The sequence below is a fragment of the Gymnoscopelus braueri genome, assembly GCF_963280865.1.
Source record: "Gymnoscopelus braueri genome assembly, chromosome: 16".
In the NCBI taxonomy this organism is placed as follows: Eukaryota; Metazoa; Chordata; class Actinopteri; order Myctophiformes; family Myctophidae; genus Gymnoscopelus; species Gymnoscopelus braueri.
In genome coordinates this window covers 27,094,156-27,116,037 of record NC_137616.1, presented here as the reverse complement: position 1 = coordinate 27,116,037, position 21,882 = coordinate 27,094,156, and the positions used below count along the sequence as shown (strand labels likewise).

General features: G+C 43.7%; 1 protein-coding gene across 13 annotated transcripts in view; it reads right to left on the bottom strand.

Moving 5' to 3' along the window:
• The window catches only part of utrn (utrophin), a gene marked incomplete at its 3' end in the record, with an annotated part of 232,858 nt that overhangs the window by 162,632 nt on the left and 48,344 nt on the right, over nucleotides 1-21,882 (bottom strand). For all 13 annotated transcript variants that reach the window (XM_080452440.1, XM_080452443.1, XM_080452444.1 and 10 more), the window contains 21 exons: nucleotides 19,696-19,877; nucleotides 18,325-18,475; nucleotides 17,629-17,748; nucleotides 17,033-17,134; nucleotides 15,997-16,104; nucleotides 15,220-15,399; nucleotides 14,030-14,235; nucleotides 13,704-13,827; nucleotides 13,055-13,142; nucleotides 11,744-11,988; nucleotides 11,040-11,208; nucleotides 9,096-9,229; nucleotides 6,753-6,890; nucleotides 6,511-6,621; nucleotides 6,030-6,185; nucleotides 5,384-5,554; nucleotides 4,866-5,057; nucleotides 3,672-3,806; nucleotides 2,137-2,286; nucleotides 1,609-1,770; nucleotides 234-365 (listed from right to left, as the gene is read on the bottom strand). In XM_080452440.1, the coding sequence (XP_080308566.1) occupies nucleotides 234-365; nucleotides 1,609-1,770; nucleotides 2,137-2,286; nucleotides 3,672-3,806; nucleotides 4,866-5,057; nucleotides 5,384-5,554; nucleotides 6,030-6,185; nucleotides 6,511-6,621; nucleotides 6,753-6,890; nucleotides 9,096-9,229; nucleotides 11,040-11,208; nucleotides 11,744-11,988; nucleotides 13,055-13,142; nucleotides 13,704-13,827; nucleotides 14,030-14,235; nucleotides 15,220-15,399; nucleotides 15,997-16,104; nucleotides 17,033-17,134; nucleotides 17,629-17,748; nucleotides 18,325-18,475; nucleotides 19,696-19,877 (3,156 nt within the window). The remainder of the gene's footprint in view (nucleotides 1-233; nucleotides 366-1,608; nucleotides 1,771-2,136; nucleotides 2,287-3,671; nucleotides 3,807-4,865; nucleotides 5,058-5,383; nucleotides 5,555-6,029; nucleotides 6,186-6,510; nucleotides 6,622-6,752; nucleotides 6,891-9,095; nucleotides 9,230-11,039; nucleotides 11,209-11,743; nucleotides 11,989-13,054; nucleotides 13,143-13,703; nucleotides 13,828-14,029; nucleotides 14,236-15,219; nucleotides 15,400-15,996; nucleotides 16,105-17,032; nucleotides 17,135-17,628; nucleotides 17,749-18,324; nucleotides 18,476-19,695; nucleotides 19,878-21,882) is intronic.

Genomic DNA, 21,882 nt, shown 5'->3' with positions numbered 1-21,882 from the left:
AAAGACTGATTTGAAACGGTCTTTTCCTTGGCCTACTGGGAGTGTGCGTGCAAAGTTTCACTCCGATCAGTCAAGTGGTGTCTGAGATTAGGTGTACACAGGCTCACAGACACATGGGCGGACAGGGGCAAAAACAATCAGGTTTCAGGACACGCTGCACGTCGTAGACAGAAGAGAGAGAACATGGGTGTCTGGTGTGCAGTCAGACTGTAGGTGGCAGTGTTGTCCAGTACCTGCAGTTGATCCAGCATGGTCCCACCACGGGTAGCCTTGCCGTCAGCAGCTGCAGGGGGCAAGTTTACTACATTCCTCCTCCTCATCTCCTCCACTGTCGCCTCGTGGGCCGCAATCTCTGCACCGATGGTCTGGACAGAAGACAGAGATCAGCATCCTGTCCCAGTGACCCAGTCCCTCTGTGTGTAGTACGAATAGTGAGTTCCTCTCTGTGTCTGTGTATGAGTGAGTGGGTGCGTGCGAGTGTGTGCGTGCACCTTATGGAAACCAACACAAGCCAACAGGCAAATGCTGATGAGTTTTTGACTATGACTAGTACTTTTGGTCTATTCAACCTGCCAATTTTTAAAGCAACAGCCCTCATCGAAGAGTCTGTTTGTTTTACGCTTATTTGGCTCATAGTAGAAGTGCAAGTGGTCATATTTACATACATTCATTCATACAGTGTTTATACTGTTAACACATCCACCGCCAGAGGTTAATCTCATAATGTACTCACCAGTGCCAAGGTGTTTTTGTTGTTTTTTTGTTTTTTTCATGTCGCCATAGATCTTGTTAAAATCCTTAAGATTGAGCCGTGAACGGTCTGTTTACATCCGCGAGATCTCCCTGTATCTCCCAGTGAAAACCACGTGTCAAACGGGGCATCCATGTTTGAGTTAGAGCGGATTACGTTAAACAGTGAAATGCGAGGAGAAAAAACTACAGGAAGAGAATTGAGTTTCAGTTTCGTCTGTAGAATGGGAGCGGGCGTGATCGTCGAAACCGGATCCCAAATAATTCTATTTCCTGTCATCAAACCGGAAACGGAAGTGGATCAAAAAAATTCCGAAAGTGCACCCGGACCGCGCATGCGCGAAAAGACCGCAGCCCGTAGGACTACGGGCTCGGCGCTTAACCGTTGGATTTAACGGCCCGTAGAACTACGGGCCCGGCGGTAAAGGTGTTAATAGACTGTACATTTTGATGTGCATATGTTCACTCATTCAGAGATCCAGTGCAGCCATCTAGGGCCATATCAGAGTGGCCTCAGTATTTATTTGTATTCTTATTTATCTTGGGTTTAGTTCTTGACTCTTACCTGCAGCTCTCCTGTGTTACATTCATACATACGACTGGATAGAAGTCACTTGGGATCACACTGTGAGCGTTATTTTGGAGTTTATAACTGGATTTCTTTTAGCTTTTATAGCTGCTGTTAATCGTTTACATCAATTCATGAAGTATTCTCTACGTTTTGGGATTCTTCATTCACCGTAAAGAAATGTTATACAAATGAAAATTCTACTTGTATTCAACTCATCACGGGGTGAGTAAATTATAGGGGGGGGGGGACTACTCCTTTAACAAAGTGGATCTCCTCCACCGGTGTACCTGTGCCTGCTGCGGGAGCTGGAAGGCGTCGATGCGGTCGGTGAGGTAGGACGTGAGTGTGTGGTCCAGTTGGCTCAGAGCTTCCTGTAGGGTCTGGAGAGCTTGTTCGTTCTCTCTCAGGCTCTGCAGCTGCTGCTCTAGGCTGACCTGCCTGTTCACAGCCTGGGGGGGGGCAGACATATGGGAAGATTGGCTTGATGTCTTCATTCAATTGCATTCAATTTAAGTTTTTACTCTTATTTATTATCAAATGTTTTCAAATCCATTTTCATTAGGTAGAGCAACTAAAAACACATAATTTCTCACTGAAAATGTATCATTTATTTTACCCAGTTCATTTGTTTTTGGAGATCAAAAATCATGAACTCAATCAATTCTGAAATTGTGTACTATCTCGCACTGCAGAACATTTTGTAAAATGTAAAAGATATATGTACTCTATACACACTGGAAGGATATTTAAAGAGACACCAACAACAACAAAAAAGCACGTACACATACACAGACAAAAAGAGAGAGGGTGCTGACCTGGTTGCTGAGCTGGTCATAGCGTGAATTGAAGGCCTCTAGTTTTTCACTAATGAGTTCATCCAAAATGCCTCCGTCTATCAGCGTCTGACCCAGTTCTCTGATCTGGGTCCGGTTGTCCCCCGGATGACGCAGCACACTCTCCAACGACTGGATGTGAAAGCAGGGATGGGGAGAGAGGGAGAGAAAGACAACGAGGGTGAATGGAGGACTCTACAACTAAATGGAAAAACAGCAAAAACAGGGAAAGGGGAAAATGGAATTCTACTGAAACAAGCCTTTGTTGTTGGATAAAAAAATGGATCAAACGGTAAGACATGGACAGATGAAGGAGCAGAAGAACGAGGATAAAATAGTTCCAAAGACACCGTCCAAGAGTGGCAGAAGTCAAATTGAATGGGAAAGGAGATGGAGAAGTCAAAACTAAATTCTAAAACAGGAGGGAAAAAGGTGTTCCTTTTTCTTACTAAAAAAACATACCAAGAAAAAAAAACTAAAATGCCACTACAAATTTTTAATCCAGCACCCTGCCTGCACAGAGACAAGAGTGAAATATAAAGAACAAAGATACCGATCAACGCGCTGGGCAGGACCAGTAAGAAAGAACGGCAGGAAAAAAAATAACAAGTGAACGAGTGACTGAATTAATGAGCAAGTTGAATGAATGAGTGATCAAGTTTGGGAGTGACAGCATAGAAGCAAGTAAGTGCGCTTGTGTGTGTGTGTGTGTGTGTGTGTGTGTGTGTGTGTGTGTGTGTGTGTGTGTGTGTGTGTGTGTGTGTGTGTGTGTGTGTGTGTGTGAGAGAGAAAGAGTGAGGAAAGACCAGAGAAAGACCGCACACAGATAACCAGCGTTACAATAGCTAGCAAATCAAAGGCAGCGAGCGGTGACAGAGACAGGAAATGAGAAACACGCCCCAAGAGTGACAGCAATAGACATTGTTTACGTGGCATCATATAAATGTCCGTTTCCAGACAGAGACACAGCCTGGAGTGGTCACTCTGATTAGGACACAGGGAGAGAGAGAGAAAGAGAGAGAGGATTAAGACACAGGGACAGAGAGAGAGAGAGAGAAAGAGAGAGAGAGAGAGAGAGAGAGAGAGAGAGACAGACAGAGAGAGAGACAGAGAGGGAAAGGGAGGATAGGAAAGTGGGGAAGAAGAGGGGATGATGTGAGAGAGAGAGAGAGAGGGGGGGGGGGGGAATGGATAGAGGCAAAGATGGAGAGAGGGATGGGAAGAGGAGAGAGGGGTGAGAAAAGAGACAAATGAAATGCGCAAGGACAAAGACAAAGGAGGGACACTGTTTTGAAGGGTCTTCAGTTTCCTACATCATATCATCGTGTGACGTTACAGAAGTGTCACAGTGAGTGATTCTGACACCCACACTGCAGGCTCTCTACAGATATAGAATCACACAGAGGGTGAGTAAAAAGTAGAACAAGTGTGTGCGTGTGCGTGCGTGCGTGTGTGTGTGTGTGAGCGCGTGTGTGTGTGCGTGTGTGAGTGTGTGTGCGTGCGTTGTGTGCGTTTACCTCCAGAGCTTCATTGACAGCGTCCGTGCTCTCCGGTAGGTTCTCGGTGGCCTGGACCTTCTCTTCCAAAGTGCTTAACCAATTCTGCTCCATGTCCAAGTACTGAAGCAATTCCATCCAACAAGACCACACCTCCTACACAGCGTGCGCGCGCACACACACACAAACAGGGAAACGGTCAAAAACACAAAGTCACTATCATAATTTACGCCATTATATACCAACAGCCCCATGTGCCCCAGGGAGAGGTTGTCCCGAATAGGGAGGTGAAGTTAGCACAGAAGGTACACATTTAGACTGATGGGCAAAGATGGGTCTTTTTATTTTACAAAAGTGAAGAATCCCTCGTCATATTATATGCATGTGACATAATGAATATAAAAAGGAGCGGTGATGACTATCACATTCAGGGGAACTGACAGAGTGAACACATGCATAACCATAAAATCCCTGATGTGTCTGACATTTAAACCCTGCGTCCTCTTTCCAGTGTCAGGGGCACTGCTGCAAAGCCTCAGCCCTTAAAACATGACCTTCTACTGGGGACTCAACTCAGAACACTGGGGTTTCTTCTGCAACAGGAATATGTTGCATGAAGTCCATGTTGTGATGCTGGATCATGAAAAATGCAGCACGCGAGCACAACATCCTCACACTCTCTCTAGTTCATTTCCAAAATCTTGCCCTGCTGTCAGAGCCTTTTGATGAAGGCTTACTCTCGGTTCAGATTAGAAAACGCAAAACTAATTTGTATCCTGTCATCCTCGCAATAAATCCTGAGTAGTTACTTATATTGATGACAATTTAGAAGCAGCCATCTTTCTTTTTTCCTTTCTTCATTTTCTTTCAATTTAGTCATGCCAATTATAGGGACAGCCCAGAAGAGAAAACCACGTGTCTCCTAAGATACATGTGAAATGGCAGGTGATGAAAAGGAAGTGGCGGGCCTTCCAGCTAAGCTCGCTTGAGAATACGCACACTTTATGCACCCAAATGCCATAAAAGCAAACATCTTTCTAATGTTATAAACCTTTGGAGGTTCCATGTAAATGTACTGGCTCCCCTGAACTTGTAAATATCAGTGGTTGCTATTGTTTTGAGTCTGCACTGTCTTCAAACATTTTCAAGGGAAGGGAAAAGTGCTTTGGGTGTAGGATAGTCACCCCACTCCAAACCCTAACGCAAACAGGTTACCTCCAGAGTGTGACATTTGCTCTTGAAGCGGTCACACAACTTGTGGTAGTTGGCCAGCACTCCCCCGAGCTCTGAGGTCAGCTCCTGTCCACTCCCGCCACCAGGGGGTGATGTTCTGGACACCAGTGTGTTGATGTTGTCCTTGAGGATCTTCACCCTGACCTCCTTCTGCAGCACGTCCTCTTTAGCCCTCTGAGAGACGGAAATTAGATGAGAGGGGGGGATACTGATCGCTAGCTGGATTTTCTGCACTGTAAAATCATCAGCGTTAATTTATCTATTTGTAATTAACACAATTATCACTCATTACCCATTTAGACCTAAGGCCGATTCTACAAATGTCTTCCAGATCATAACAGTTTTTTCAAGCTCATATGAGCTTGTATATCTGCTATTTTTTTAATAGCATAATACATTTAAAATGACACAGATGCGTTCCCAGTCTAAATGGGTTAACAACCCAGCAGCACCACTTCCACAACAAATGGGTAAATGTATCTTTGCCCTCCGTCCCACACCTTCATCTCTTCCAGCGCTCCCTCCAGCTCCTCGGGACTCTTGTACTCAAAGTCCCTCATGAGGAACTCCTCGTCCACCTGGGTCATCCACTCCTGCATCTCCGCCAAGTCCTTCTTCAAGTTCACCTGCCTCTCCTGACTTTCAGCCACGCGTTCCTGGTGCCTCAGTAGCTGCAGGAAACACACACGTTAGTAGGAGTATTTTATTTTAAGCCAAATATCTTGACTTGGATGACATTGAATTTATTTGTAGATTGTTAGTGCGCTCTTTAAAAATAAAAATAAAATTCTGCATCGTGGCTACGAACTCTTCTTTCCTTAAAAAAGGTGCTCACAAACTATTTTAATTACTTCACAAAAACAAACTATTTTCCAAAATACCTTTCAGTTATTTGTTTGACAAACATCTTCCAATGTATTCATAATGTAATGCTAAACTGGATTCAGATATGCAGATTACAGTTGCAAGGCATTGTGGGAGACGTAAAATCACCAAATGAATTCATGACAATTTTTTCTTCCATTGAATATTGTTTGTGTGTTGTGCAGCTGGTGACACTGTTAACTCAGCCGACTGTATTAGGTATTCATGTCAATAGATGCTGACCTAAAATGTACAAGTAAATACACAATAAGACATTCTCACCTCTTTGCTGAGGGTGTCCCACCTGCCCTGGCACTCGTCCAGTTTATCCTGACCCCACTTGACCAGGCCTGGTACTGCAGTGCCCTGCACCGCACACACGTTCTCTCTCATCTGCTTCAATGAACTCTCCACTGGCTCCATCTCAGTCACATACTCCTAATGTAAAGCAAGACACAGCAAAGCAGAACGACTGAAGTCAGTCCAATTAGTTGACCTAATGGCTCATCAACATGAGTGAGGTGAGCTTGTATCAATTTGCCATTTTTTGTATTATCTAATTATTCATAATTTTGTCCTAATAGCAACAGGATTGAAAATGGTCTGACAAAAACGAATAAATGGTAGTTCCCATTTTTTATTGATCGAACTAGAAGTGAACCAAATCCAGCGATGAGTATTCATTTCTAAATTGTTGCGTGTGTCATGAACAACTGTAACAGGGAGAATTCTCCCCAACTGCTTGATCTCAGTGACCTCTGACCTTGCACTGGTTAAGCTCCTCCTGTAACCTCTCGTCGCCTTGTCCCGCTGCGTCCCGTGACATCAATTCCTGTACCGCGTCCAGCCAACGTTCCACCTCCACCACTTTCACCTGACAACATTCAAGCAATCAACGCTCAATATTTAAAACAGTATGCATTCAAAAGTTATTATAAAGTGTTACAACATATGTTTTAGAGTTCTTAGTTGAACAGTTTAACACTTAAATGATGGTTACTCTACCTGGTTGTCCTTCAGACTACCCAGCATGCACTGCAGAGTACCAAGCTCCTCACGCGCCTTGGAGGAGAGCTGACTCCATCTTTGTAATTCAGCTGGGTCAGAAGCCTGTTGTGTTTGCTCTATCTCTAGACACAATCCCTGATAGACGAGAGACAATTACAAAATTTAATTTTTGACATTCTCCACGGTACAAATGTCTGTTATGTTTCTCACCCCCTGAAGAAGGCAGCTTAGTCTGTCCGAAACGTTGGTAATTTTTCTGTCTCTGTGTCCACAATAAAACTTGCATCGGCAGCTACAAGTGTGCGGCTATAATTAAATGGTTTCCAAAAGTATCAAAGTGAAAGATGTCCCAAAAATTCGAGTAAATAAAGAAATAATGGTCTGCTTCTACAGACTGAATGTACAAATGTTTAACAAAAAAACTCCCCCACCCCTTCCCGTTGCATAAATCTGCTTTCATCTAACAAACACAAAAATCACACAGAGGCACGTAAGGAACGAAGGATGGAGAAATAAATAAACTAATGGGATTCGAACTCTGTCTAGCCAAAGCAGCAGACTGCTGTCACAGAGTAGGGTGGTGTGTTGTGACTGACTGATGTTTCATTTATATTCTGTCATACGACAGTGTCGCGGCATGCCAAAAATAGCCTATCAAAAAGCTCACATTGCATCATATCGTGAAGTTATTTTCGGCATGCGACACACCAACATACGACAAAGTATAAGTCCGGTTTGACTGACTGTCTGACTGATCTACTGGTTGACTGGTTCCACACTGTTAGGACCTCTGAGCCATAGGCCTGTGGGCACTGCGCCCAGAATGTGCCAAGTACCCCCCTCACCCCCTCACAGCACCCACCCCGCCCCCCGGCACCATGGTCTATCTGCCACGATAACAAGGCCTAGGACTGGCCCACATTCCATTGGAACAGGAGGAGGCTCGCACACAAAACGTGTGTGTACACACACACACACACACACACACACACACACACACCCACGCCGTTATTCTTCTATTCTGTGGTCTTAACAGACAGTGGAAAAGGAAGTGAGTGTCTCAGAATGGGGTTCATTGTGTGTAGTAGTTAAAAAAAAAAAACAGCCACATGGGATGGCACACTATCAGACAATGCTGGTGAAAATGGAAGCTTTTTTTGTCTGGCGCAGTAGGCTAACACCCCAGAGGTCCACAGACAACTGTGCTGTCATTCACAGTTGTCAAGATGAAATACCAGAACACAACACACAGTACGACTTAAGATAGCAACAAATGCAATATGAACTGCTACATACAAGCAAACACTTTTTGATTTTGTTTGGGGGAGGGGGGGTCAATGTCAAATGTCAATGTTTATGATGTGGCACGTTTTAATGGAAGTTATTCTCCAGTGGGAAAAATTGCCTTATTTAGATTTTATTTATTTGAAAAGCAAAACCACATGGCTACAGCAGTTTGAGGATTACACAAGAAAGTCATGAGACTTATTTCCATTGAGGTCCTCTCACAGTTAACAGTCAATAAGTTAAAAAATACATTACAATACAAAACACATGACAATAACATATACAGTACATACATACTGTACACACAACTTACAAACTTACAGGCAAATGATTGTGTACAATAGCTGAAAACACTGTTTCAAAGGAGGTCTGAAACACTTGTTCCCTCAAATACAGTAAACAATTGCCTCTTGTGTTTTAGCCATCCTTGATGACATATGTATGTACAGGAATTTGAGGTTGGTTCACATGTCTCCAAACTCCACTTGCACTGGCTCCCTCGAGGAGGCACACTGTATTTCCCCTCCATATTTAGCTACTGAGGCGCTGTTTACTGCCAGGCAGTGCACCACCCCTAACAGCTCTAGGGAGTAAGGATGTCCTGAAGTACTTAGGAAAAAGAAAATACATTCAGCCACCTGAGCGAGCCAGCACAAGCGGAGTTTGGACACTGTTTCAACTGTTGAGCCAAGCTGACTGAGCTGAGAGGGACTTTTAAACATAATTCTATAAGAAGGTAGTGGGTATTTTTGGGGGGTTTCTTTTGACCTCTTTTTCTACCCAATTTAGTCGTTATGCCAATTAATTCCTCCCCACACACATTTCTGTGTTGTCACTGCTGTCGCATTCCTACCGACTCACCTGCCAGTGAGGAGCCCCCACCAGGAGGACGTAGAGACGTTCTACTCCTCCCGCCCAACACTCCCTGCTGACAGGTGCCGCTCTTACATGCAGAGACACCCTCCCTCCCTCGCACTTTTATTCACAAGGTGAATTCTTCCTTATTAATTGTGTATAATTGCTATACCAAGTAATTGCATAATAAGTGCTCACCTGTGCCCGCTCCACGGCCGCCTCTGTGGTAGGGATGTCCACTATGCCCTCTCTCAGAGTGGCCAGCCAGGCCTCTAGGCCCTCAACTGGATCTGGTACCATTTGGGTGTCCATGGCCTGGAGAGTGGCCACGGCTGAAGAGACAGGACAAGTGGAGGGGAGGCAAGGAGAGGAGAGGAGGGGCTATATTAACACTGGCTGGGTGTCACAAAGCTTCTAAATAGATACATGTAGTAAGAATGTTTATACACAAATACATTAAATGAATGTGCATCAAGCTACCACAGGGGGGCGATCTTTTGTTTTGCAAATGCACACACATTTAATCGGTATGGGTGTGCATGGGTGGGTGTGTAGCAGCATGTGCTTGTGTATGTGCGTCTATGTCGTGTTCTACACAGCCCAGATGGTTGACAGCCTGGGTCTCATCAAACTGAGCCTGGGTGAGCTTTCATGACCAATTCAGGCCCATGAATCAAACATGATTTCAAATACACCATGAACCCACAACACAACTGACCAAGCCCACTGAAAGAGCGTGTCAAGTCTAATGTGGACTTTTTTTCTTTATTTTTGTATTTGAGCACTTTCTTCAATTTTCTCTCTCTCTCTCTCTCTCTCTCTCTCTCTGAGTGAGAGTGAGAGTGAGAGTGAGAGTGAGAGTGAGAGAGAGAGAGAGAGAAAGGAGGAGAAAGAGGTAGTCCCCAAAAGCGGACACAGACAGAAAAGAAAGCGAGAGCGAGAGAATGAGAGAGAGAATGAGAGAGAGATAACCAAACAGACAGAGGCCCCAGTGAAAGGCAAACTCTCCTCAAGCAGAAACAAAATGGTTTTCGTTGGCTCCCTTCCAAAACCTCCGTTATAAAAGCCCAAGAGGTATGGACAAGCACACTGACACATATGCAAATGTACATGCACACATCTAGGGTCAGCTGCAGACAAACAGCATTCTCCAATCTCCTTTTATACCCCGTTACTGGAATGGAGCAGTGAGTGTTATAATAAATTCCAGAAGTAAAACGGTGACTGATTTTCAGGACTCCTTCAGATCTAAACCGGGTCCTTGATTAAGATGGAGTGAGTGCAGAGACATTACACACATTCACTCACGATACGTCACCTGCACACACAAACCCTCACACGGCCATGAGTTTTGGTGGTCATATAAGGGCATCATCCATTACTCGTTGGCTGGTCAAGGCTCCACATAAAAGCTGATATTCAATTCAGGCTGCTGCAGTAGGAGTAGTCAGCTGATCTCAGCCATTACCTCTGAAGGTTCACTATAAACCTGAAAGCTGTGAACTTGGGAGTGCAATAGCCCCGTGTCTCCATTTATACGACTCAGCTGTCTAAGCGTGTCAGGGAATAGATATCGTCGCTGTCGGGCAGAAACCAGCTAACTCCATTTGTCAACCTTTTAAAAATGTTTTTATAAATCAGTGCTATTGAACACCCTTTACATCTTTGTGTGGGTTTTACAAATTTTGAACCAATGAAAAGTATTAAAAAAGCGCTTGTAAATTAATCTCCTAACTCCATTGGATCCTCAAACTGTCGGACAAACCACCTACTGTAACTCCTGGAGTTAGGTGGTTTGTCCCCCATTGATTAGAATGACCAAGTCAGACAGAAAAAAACACTATCTCAACATTAATGGTCAAAAACCTCCTAACTGTATTTGGGTAAAGGGATGATAATAGAGGGTCACATTCAAGTATCTGACAATGTATAAAGTCACCATACCGATTTTGATGGGGCAGTGTTGTGTTGTTCTAAGAACTTTTAATTTCCTGAAAAGTAGAGTAATATTTAAGACATAGCTGGTTTCTGCCCGACAGCAGAGATATACTTGTTCACCGTTTTCTTGATCACTAACATAGTGCTACAATGCTACTGCTGCTAATAATGTTAAATGTTGCATTGAGGTTGGCTCTGAGGTACCTTCGCCGATCTCTTGCTCTCTGCTCTGCAGCGTCTGCAGCGTGGAGGCATGGTGGGCCGACACCACCACCATGTTGTCTTTCAGAGAAGCCGTGGTTTCCTGCGACCCCACCTCCGCAGACAGCTGTTCCAACCGTGGGCCCAGGACGGAGAGCTCAGCCAATCGAGACTGAGAGAGACACAGCGAAAGGGAAGATAGAATCTGATTACCTTATCCATCATATTTATTTCATTCATTTAAGCCATTAAGACCGGGAATACATCTGTGTCATTTTAGATTTCTTTGCCTATTCAAAAATAGCAGATATACAAGCTCATAGAACGGCACCGAGTGATCTTGTAGATCTGCTATTTTTTTTTAATCATGACATTTTTTGCAAATCTTTGAATATATATAATTCTTAAGCTAACATTTGTAACAAATCTTTGCTTCTGGTGGTCCCTAGAACAAAATATTTTGAGATGGGGGTCCACGGCCAAATACATTTCGGGGGTCCTTGACATGAAAAGGTTTGATAACCACTCATGTACTGTAGCAACATAGATTTAGAAGACATTTTGGAGAATCGGCCTCAGGTCTTAATGGGTTAATGAATGAAGTGAACTGAATCAGAAGTGAGGTAACTGAATTAAAATGATGGGAGAAAATACTTTCAGTGGCAAAACAAATGGTCGCAGTGGAGAACTGAAAAGATGAAAGTTACCTGACAATCCCCAGCAAGGGTTTGGAGGTCGTCCTTGTTGTGCGACTGGACAACGGAGGTAGTGTCCAGCCACTGGTCCTGTTCTGCTAGGATGCGGTCCAGCTCAGCCAGCTGGGCGGTCGACTCTCTGAGCCGGGCGAGGATGGCGACCCGCTCAACGGACGCCTGCAGCTCCCTCAAACACACATCCCACTGGGTCTGGATCTGATCGATATCCGATCTCACCGCATCCACGCAAACACCCTCTGAAAGACGGACGGACAGAAAGACAGACAGACAGACAGATGGAGGGAGGGAGGTCACACGCTGAATGAATGCTCACTGACCTACTGTTCCACAAAAACTTTTGTTTTGAATAACCCAGGATGTGTTTGTGTTTGGTTTTGTTGTCCCTTTGTTCCCGGTGTAATTTTGCCTCCAATTTCTGTTGAGCGTATGTGGTTTGGCAATCTGGGCCAAGTCATATCTGGTCTCTCTGATCAATAAAGACCTTTGAAAGCTAGAGCAAAATGTATCTGGAGCGGAAAAGTGGACGGGAGACTGGAGCAAGTAATAAATGGAAACACAAAACGAATGAGAGAACAGAAATTATGAGAAAGAAAAAAAAAAGAAAAGGAAATGGAAAGTTGAAGTGTTAATCCTCTCTGACAGCGATGTGCACACCAGGCCTCCCTGCCTCTTGTGGAGTGTAAACACATTGAAACCACAGCGCTTATATGAAGTTAGCTACCCTGGCCTGCCGACTTTTATTACTACTCTACCTGCACAAATACACCCAGATTTTTGGTTCACATAACTGGTTCACAATAAAAAAGGGTTATGCCTGTAAATAATGACAAAATACAAAACAGCTGTGGAAGAGTTGTAAAATCTGATCAAACGCCATTAAATACAGAGATGGAAGATTTCAGTTTGAGCCAATCACCATGAGATCCTGTGAAACACAGCATACTTTGGATGCACTCTAAAAAACTGGGTAGGGAACTTTAACCACTTAAACCCTCTAGTCTTAGAGAACTGGGCTTGAGTTGCAACTTTACTTTGACCGCTTGTTTCCGTACACACCAAATCTAAAAAATAGCCAATCTACAAGCTCACAATGTGCCCCGTTGCAACACGTTGCGAGCTTGAAGATCGGCTATGTATGGCGAATGTTCCCCACAGAATAGGCATGCTGGGGTTCAGTGGAAAGTGGTTAAGTGTAAATCGATTATTATCCAATATGGATATGCATATAGTGTCTGTTAGCACTAGGGTGCAACTGTCTCCCAGCCATCTCAACATCAACCCGACCATCACTTTGTGCCATACCTCTTTCCAGCTGGTCCATCAAGCTCCGCCCTTCCTGGGTCACCTGACCAACTGTGGCTTCCTTTGCTGATAGCTCCATTTCCAAAGTCTAAAGCCAATGGACAGTAGATAGTTAAGTATAACGCAGTTACTTCAGTAATTGTACACACACTGTATTTTACTGTACTGGACTGTTTAATGTACAGTCCAAGTGCTGAGGCCCAAGCCAGTTTTTTCTGTAGAATACATGGTGTCTGGTTCAGGACCACAATGGAAATAAGCCCACAGGGCTTTGTATAATCGTACCATTGTACTATTTGGAAACTGTTAATAAAGTATTCAATCAATCAATCAATGGTACGCCTTTCCTAATCGCAGTGTGTTGCGAACTGCTGGCCGTTTCTTTATCATTATTACTAGTATTTCTTTGCTACCCGTAGCTGTATCTAATTGTTCCGCATATGTTCAGTGTTTCTTCACTGCTGTAATGCCATTGAAAACAGAATTTCTCCCGCTGGATCAACAACATACTGTAGGTATATCTATCGTCTCTTGAAGGTTTTTCCTTTTTATTATTGCTATGCTTTGTGTTCAATCATCGCCAAAGGTTATGTACGAAAATTAAACGGCCATTTATCATTGGTCATCTATTGTTTTTTTGAAAGCTTACCTTTAGTGTGTCCTGTAGCAGGGACGTGTCAGCTGTGGTCTCAGAGTGTGTGGCGGCCAGGCCCTGAGCCGTGCTCTTCCATGTATTCATCCACTTCAGCAGGTCAGACACGTTATTTTCCAACCTGCGCACCACAAAGACGTGCATACATGGGAGTGTTGGCATTCGTGCTCACTTGTCTTTACACTTTATCCAGAAGATAGGGTGAACTATACACAGTATGTGCCCTTATGAATGAGTGTGAATGTGTGTGTGTGTGTGTGTGTGTGTGTCTGTGTCTGTGTGTCTGTGTGTCTGTGTGTGTGCATGTGTGTGTGAGTACGTACAGTCGTCTGACTTCTATATCCGTCTCCAACAGTCGTTTCTTGGGGGGAGCAGGCGGGGCCAATTCCTGGTCAACAGTTGCACCCACCACTGTCACATGAACCGTCTCCATGACGACGTGCTCTTCCACCATGACGACGTGCTCTTCCACCATGACGACGTGCTCTTCCACCTGGGTCAGCCCAGCATTGGTCACGGCCTCCGTTACCTTAGCGGTGAGTTTAGAGCAGCGATGATTGGCCGAGTCGTCAACAAACAAATTTGTACCTTGCGTTGAAGTACGCAAATGTAGCAGTCGGTATCCCCATGTATATATACTGTATACTGTATATGACAGGTAACACCTAATAATAACTATTTGTTATAACTAGTTAATAGATTGTTCATAAACTTAAACTTAGTAAATGAGTTATTAACACATTGAGTGCCAAAAACGGTCCGGACCGTTTTTGAGAAGCCATGCGTTGTGTGCCAAAAACAGTTATTTCTTTTTCTTTTTTTTCCTTCACAGCATAGAGATATCATTTTTCGAAGATTTAGACTCCAATCCACTTCCTGGTTAACTTATGACTTCAGAAGCCTGTATCTCGGCTCCTGTGTACTTTTTCTTTTTATTATGTATTTTTGACTATTTTCGACTATTTTCAACTGGCTGCAACTATGGAACGGATTACCGAATGTTTTTATTTTTTTTCCCCCGATTGTACGAGACCTCTATGTGTGTAATGAGGGGATCACCATGAGGACGGTGATCACTGAAAATATTTTGTGACTACTTGAAAAAGGTTCAAAAATGGTTAAAAATCCAGGCACTGACTGTACCCTGTTTTAAAAAAAACCTGGCACTCAATGTGTTAATGACTTAAGTATTTGTTAATAGTTAGTTAAGGATGTATAACTATCCTTTATAACTAGTTAAGAGATCACTCATAAACTGTTAGTTATTGAGTTATTAATGGCTATTTTTTGCTTTATTCTTTTTTTTTTAATCTCTTCCATGTTATACAGATTTTCTATCATTATAATAATTAAACTCATCTTCAATTAACACCAGGCTCTTCAGTCATCATATTTGCAAAACACTAAGTCAGTTGGGTGATGTGCAACTCCAAAGAAAGAATGGCCAAAATGTACAAACCAAGCACACACTAGAGACCAACACACACACACACACACACACACACACACACACCTGGAAGGAGCAGTCCTCCAGCTTCTGGACCAGGTTGTCCCATCTCTGGGTAAGCTCCTCCGTCTCTGCCTCTATCTGGGCTCCTGCCTCAGCGCTCCGCAGCAGAGCCTTCACGTCCTGCCCTGCGTCCGAAAGCTGGTCCAATGTCCTCCTTTTGTTCTCCATGTCCTCCTTCAAGATCTACGGAGGGGTGGGGGTGATCGGGTCAAACACTTGTGTATAGAGCCTTGGTTCTCAAAGTGGGGTCCGGGGACCCCCAGGGGTCCTTGAGGGGATTCCAGGGGGTCCCCAGCAAAATGTGCTAATATAGCGTACAAGCTCATAGCGCGGCACCGAGTGCCACGCTATGAGCTTGTAGATCTGCTATTTTTGAAAAATCGTGACATTTTGTGCAAACCTTTGAATATATATATATTTTTAAGCGAACACTTGTAACTCAAATCTTTGCTTCTGGCGGCACAAAATATTTGAGATGGGGGTCCGCGGCCAAATATATATCCTTTTGGGGGTCCTTGACTGGTGTATAGAGTACAAAATCAGCAGCTCGATGAGAGCGTCTTTTCATCTGATCAATAAATGCCACATCTGACCAAAAACACACAATTCATCTGACTTTTCAATACACAGTTTGATACACAATTTTAATACGGTCTATTAAAAACATGTGTGTCATTACTGGAATTAAAGCATGTTTATAGGTGCAACAAATACTAATGTTCAAAACATATGCAACCTCATAAATAAACCTAACTGACCATTTAGCGGCGATCTACTTACTGCTAATCGGCGGACATTAGAATTCAGTTCACTTGGGTCCTTGAAGTTGCCAGTTTGGACTTCACTCAAGGCCGACTCTTTCTCTGCGAGCCAAGCGTTGAATAAGCCCTGCACAAGAGAGGGTAGGAGGAAGATATAAACACGTGTGGTTCACCAAATACTAGCACCACGACCACAGGCTACAGGGTTAAGGGGGCTACTTGCGTAAAATAGCATCACTTTTTAAGGGGCCCTGAAATGAGAAAGCAGGCACAATGACCAGCGCTATTAAATTACATGGATTTCATACTAAAAACAGAGAAAGTCATTTTCAACTAAAGCAGCAGTGTGCGTAGGTTTGTATAAAGACTTTATAATTCTGTAAGAGCACGGGTACATTTCAAAAGAAATGAACACTCTGTTCTTCACTCGGTACCATCCCACAGAACCCGGGGACTGTTTCTATTTATGCCAAAAGATCAGACGGATCTCAACTGAGAGAGAAAGCTTTTGAGTAAATCCTCAGTGTTAACTTTAACTTTTCCATTTAGGTGTGTACTATGCAACCAAATGGACCATTACGGGTGCATTTGATTACATACAGTATGTTCCCTCTTCAGAGTTAACCACTTTCAATCTGGCAATTCCTATTTTGGTCATGTCGTTATAGGCACATTCTCAAAATCTTTCAAACTAGCTTGTAGATCGGCTATTTTCGCCATGTGACACCAGTATGAAACACGGCTTGTGTGGTTAAATATCCCTGATTATTTGACTATGGTATGTATGGATCTCTTGTATGCATCGATGCAAACATGTGATGAGCCAACCTATCAGGAGACTTCACAACAGCTGATCTCAGGGCAGCCATCTGCAAACTCTAGCCAGGCCTGATAACATCCACCCAGTGTGTGTAATACCAGAGTGCAACATCATCTGCCTGGCTCTGCTCGTTCTTTACATTGTGCGTGCGTGCGTGTGAGAGAGAGAGAGAGAGAGAGAGAGAGAGAGAGAGAGAGAGAGAGAGAGAGAGAGAGAGAGAGAGAGAGAGGTCTACCTGGTCCTCTTGCAGCTGCTGCCACACCAATAGTACCTCCTGCAGCTTGTGCCACCTTTCCTCTGTCCAGCGACACACAGCTGCCCAGCGCTCACCCAAAGACTGAAGGAATGTGACCAAGGAGAACCAAAAAAAAACAGGGATGTTAACCACTTAAACCCTATATGGTTGACCGGAGTCCCTCCCTAGTGTCTTTTCTGTTCTCTGTTGTGGGGAAGGCTTTCGCTGAAAATAGCCGATCGACAAGCTCACAACGCGTCGCACTTGTGAGCTTGTAAATTTTCTTGTTGTGAGCTTGTTGATTTTCTGCGAAAAATGTCCCCACAATAAGGATGCTGGGGTTTTAAGTGGTTAAAAAATATGAATATGATTTTTTTTTCCTATAAATTGCTCCCCACTCCAGTTGTTTCTAGTTCGAGGCAGGGAAAGTAGCTTGTTTATACTTACTTAAGCCATCAAAATACAGTTTCCTTACAAACATTACTACATATATAACATACAGTAGTTGTCATTGTTCCTTATATCCAGATCTTAGACAATAAAGAATATACATATGTATATATAAATATTCACTCAGCCCCAGGCGGACATCTTACTTGTAATTGTTCCTCCAGGGCAGCAGTGGCGCTCTCACCACTGTTCTCATCCACCACCACTACCATGTGCGTTAGAGAGTTCACCTTCACCTGCTCCGCCTCCAAGTCGTTTTGAAGCTCCTGCAAGAAACATAAACACCACGATGAGCCGGGTCGTATTAACCATTAACAGACCTGCTGCGAACCCATTAAACTTTGTGCTGGCATCATGGCACACGGTCAATGACACTATTTAGGTTCAAGCACAGGACGAGGTGATTGTGAGATTTGTCTATCTGACAGACATCCAATAACCACCAATGGGATTTTTTACCAGGGGGGGGGGTACCAGGGGGTCCCCAGCAAAATGTGTTAATACAGCATCACAATCTTTTTAACCCCTTTATCCACATGTTGGCTATTCAAAAATAGCATATATACAAGCTCACAGCATATTACCTCGTACCACGCTGCGAGCTTGTACATCTGCTATTTGTTAATGAACATTTTTGAAAAATCTTGAAAAACTAGATTTTTTTTTAACACAAATCTTCTCTTCTGGGGGTCCCCGGCACAAAACATTTTCAGTTAGGGGTCCGCGGCCATATATATAAATTTGGGGGTCCTTGGCAGGAAAAAGCTTCAGAACAACTGTTGTAAACAAACTGTTAGTTATTATTCAAAGTAAAAACAAGAACTTTGTTCTTCCAGCCTTACTTTGTGCTGCTCTATTTGAACCTTGTATCCATCCAGGTCTCCCGCCATCGGCTGTGTCTCCATCTTTCTGATCCGCTCCTCAGTCCGTGTTAGCCAATTAGAGAGCTGCTGCAACTGCTGCTGCTGGAGATCCATTAGGACCTCATGGAGTCTAGAAACGGATGAGCAAGATGGAGGAGGGACAGAGAAAGAAAAGAGGATAAGGTAATGTTAGTTGGGGAGAGAATAAGTGAGGGAATGAGAAAGAGCAAGAGTGAGGTCGAGGAAGTTGGGGAGAGAAAGAGTGAGTGAAATTAAAGGGAGCGAGAGTGAGGTAAAGTAAAGGGAAAGAGGGAGCATTAAAGGTTGTTGGGGAGAGAAAGAGTGAGTTACCAAGAACAGAGAGCAAGGTAAAGGATGTTTGGTAGAGATAAAGTGAATGAATGAACAAGAGAGAGATAGAGAGAGAGGAAGAAGTGGGGGAGAAAATAATGATTAGATTGAATACTTTGGAAGATAAAGGCCTAAAAAAAAAAAAAAAAAACTTTACAATCAACTGACATTCAACTAGATCAGCACATTCTCCATGCACACGGTATCTACAGAAATTGCCTCATAGCAGCAGAAGGATGATGGGCTGGATGCAGACCGATCTCACGTAAAATATGTAAATACAGTACTAATTGACCATTGGAAATAACATGCATAATGTATGTTACATTCTAGCCATACAGTATATACAACATGTATCTACAATATGTATAGTATCTACAATATGAACATCTTTGTAATGCATACTTCTTGTACTTCCATAACAGTTGGTAGTAAATAACTGATTCCCATCCTATCAGTATGCATGTCAGACGGTGCTGAGGCATCACAGCGCTCGGCACAAGAACTTACTTGCCTTAGGGCTCGCTCAGCCCCGCCTCAAGCCTGATTTATCGGCGTGGTTGCATTATTATCTTATCTTACTGTCTTACTACTATATAATTGACAAAAGCTCCGAAGTTCGGCAGCGATTCACAAGCACAGGATCACTCCACATGCCTCCAAGACCCGTCACAGACTGTTGATCAGAGCTATGGCTATGTTTTAGGCATCTTACCCCACCTCGATCAGTGATCGGACTCTCGGTTTGATTGATTCTCTGATTCGCCTATCAGACCCTCAGCCTGATCTGGCAGGTTGCCATAGCAACCAGATACAGGAAGATATATTATACGTACATATATATTATACATACATGTATCTTAATACATACAAAACACACATTCCAATTAATCACACACACACACACACACACACACACACAGGAACATCCCATTGTGTGTGTGAGTGTGAGTGTGAGTGTGTGTGTGTGTGTGTGTGTGTGTGTGTGTGTGTGTGTACCTGGCCTGTCGGTCCATGCTGGCCACTCGGAGGCTCTCCCAGCGTGAGTTTAGGAGGGTCATCTGCTCCCTGATCTCATCTTCCTCTTCCTCTGTCAGGTTGCCTTGGGCCATCAACTGGTTACCTGCTTGCAGCACATTGCCCACGCTGCTCTGGTGTGCTGTCAGCTCCATCATGAACGCCTGGGGGGGTACCAAAAAGGTGCATTATAAGTTAAACAAGGAGTGGATGGAGCTGCAAATCTTCAGATAATGATATCTTTTTTTCTTTTTTTTTTTTTAGTTTTTTTCTATTTTTTTCAAAAACACGTGAAACACGTTAACACTCTCACCGCCGGGCCCGTAGCCTACGGGCCGATAAATCCAACTGTACAGCGCCGATCCCGTAGCCTACGGGCTGTGGTGCTTTTTCCTTTTTTTTCGAAAAAAAAAAACTTTTTTCAATTTTCTAGTACGGCACATTTCATTGTAACACCACCGGAAATTGAATTATTCCGGATCCCGTTTTGCAGATCCCATAGGACTCCATTCTAAAGCGCACACTGCAACGCCATTTTCTTCTATTGTAGTTTTTCTCCTCGCTGATCACTGTTTAACCTAAACCGTTCTAACTACAACATGGATACCCCGTTTGACACGTGGTTTGGACTGGTACACGCAGGGAGATCGCCGCGATGTTTACAAACAGTGCAGAGCTCAATCTTAAGGATTTTAACTAGGTCTATGGCAACGTGAAAAAAACAAAAAACAACAATAAAACGTTGGCACTGGTGAGTACATTATGAGATTAACCTCTGGCGGTCAATGTGTTAATGGCACGTTGCACCATAGCGCTAAAACACGTGAAACACGTTAATGGCACTCAATTAGTTAAAACGAGACCTTTATTTTATGTTCACCTGCACCAAAGAGTTCTCATCCACTCTTTGCATATTCTAAATGAAACAGTACCTGCTAACCTGTAACTGAAACCTTGTATAAGTATAAAGTAAAATTGCACATTCTCAGATGTAAGGGGGGAGGGCTCCAAGGAAACAAGGCTTGGAATCACTACAGTATGTTAGAACATCAGTACGCAATGCATTACCCAAAAAGATTGATCTTCTTGATAGAGCGTGTTTAGAGCACTGCAGAGAAAATGAACTACACAGAGACAAAGAATGTGGCTCCCAGCCTGGTATAGGATCATCACTACCGACTGTACTTTCTGTACGGGGTCAGGGTGACAGTGTGCATAATCCAACCAAACAGCTCTTGTCCAGTGAGAGGAGCCAGGTGACATGCTGGCCTAATATGGTTTCTATAATATCCTGTATATTGGCAGAGACACTTGGCAACCTCTCATGAACATCTGGGTCTGTTTCTCTGTCCTGCCTCTGGAAAAGTGCTAGCTAGCAAATAATACATAAATCGAGCTACCTCTCCCCTCTAAATGCATTCTGAGTCGCTTGTCCTCAGGGGTGTTGTCGAGGACAGTGGGAAGGGGTGATTCTCTGAAGAGGCCAATTGAGGCCAATTGCAAAATAGAAAAGAGGAGAGAGGGGAAAACTCTTCAGCTGGAAGACAGACAAGAAAGAACTAGGAGGAGCTAGCTTGCTTTTAACCCTTCAGATGAGATGCGTTTGTTTTAGCTCTTGTGGTGAGCAATCAGCCAGCTAGTGAATTGAGTTATTGTCCGTTTTCTTCCTCAGAGCGCTCTGGATGAGTAAGCATTTTCCAACTGGGCACTTGTTCTGAGCACATTGTTTTGGATGTCGCTTTTTTTTATCCTCTTGAAAAGCTGCTCTTAAAGAGGCTTTGGGTATTTCGCTACCGGCTTTCTGTTCTGACCTGGATTCCAAACAGTAAACTCTCAAATATTCACATTTCAGCCAAGCCTGAAGACTCATAGCATGCATGTGTGCTTGCACTGCACACACACAAACACACACACACACACACACACACACACTCTCTCTACAACAACCCCTTCTCGAGCAAGTACAGTACATTTTGAGCTAGGGCACAGTACACCACAGAGTGCTGTGCTCCACTCTGCTCAACAGAATTCCTGGCATTCCCGACATGTACAGAGCATGTTCAATGGGACATCAGAGGCTTGTATCTCTGAACACAAGCAGCTTGAATCTGAGCTCTGGAAACTGTTCAGAGACAATATTGCTGAGCACGTTCGAAGGACAAAAAAGCA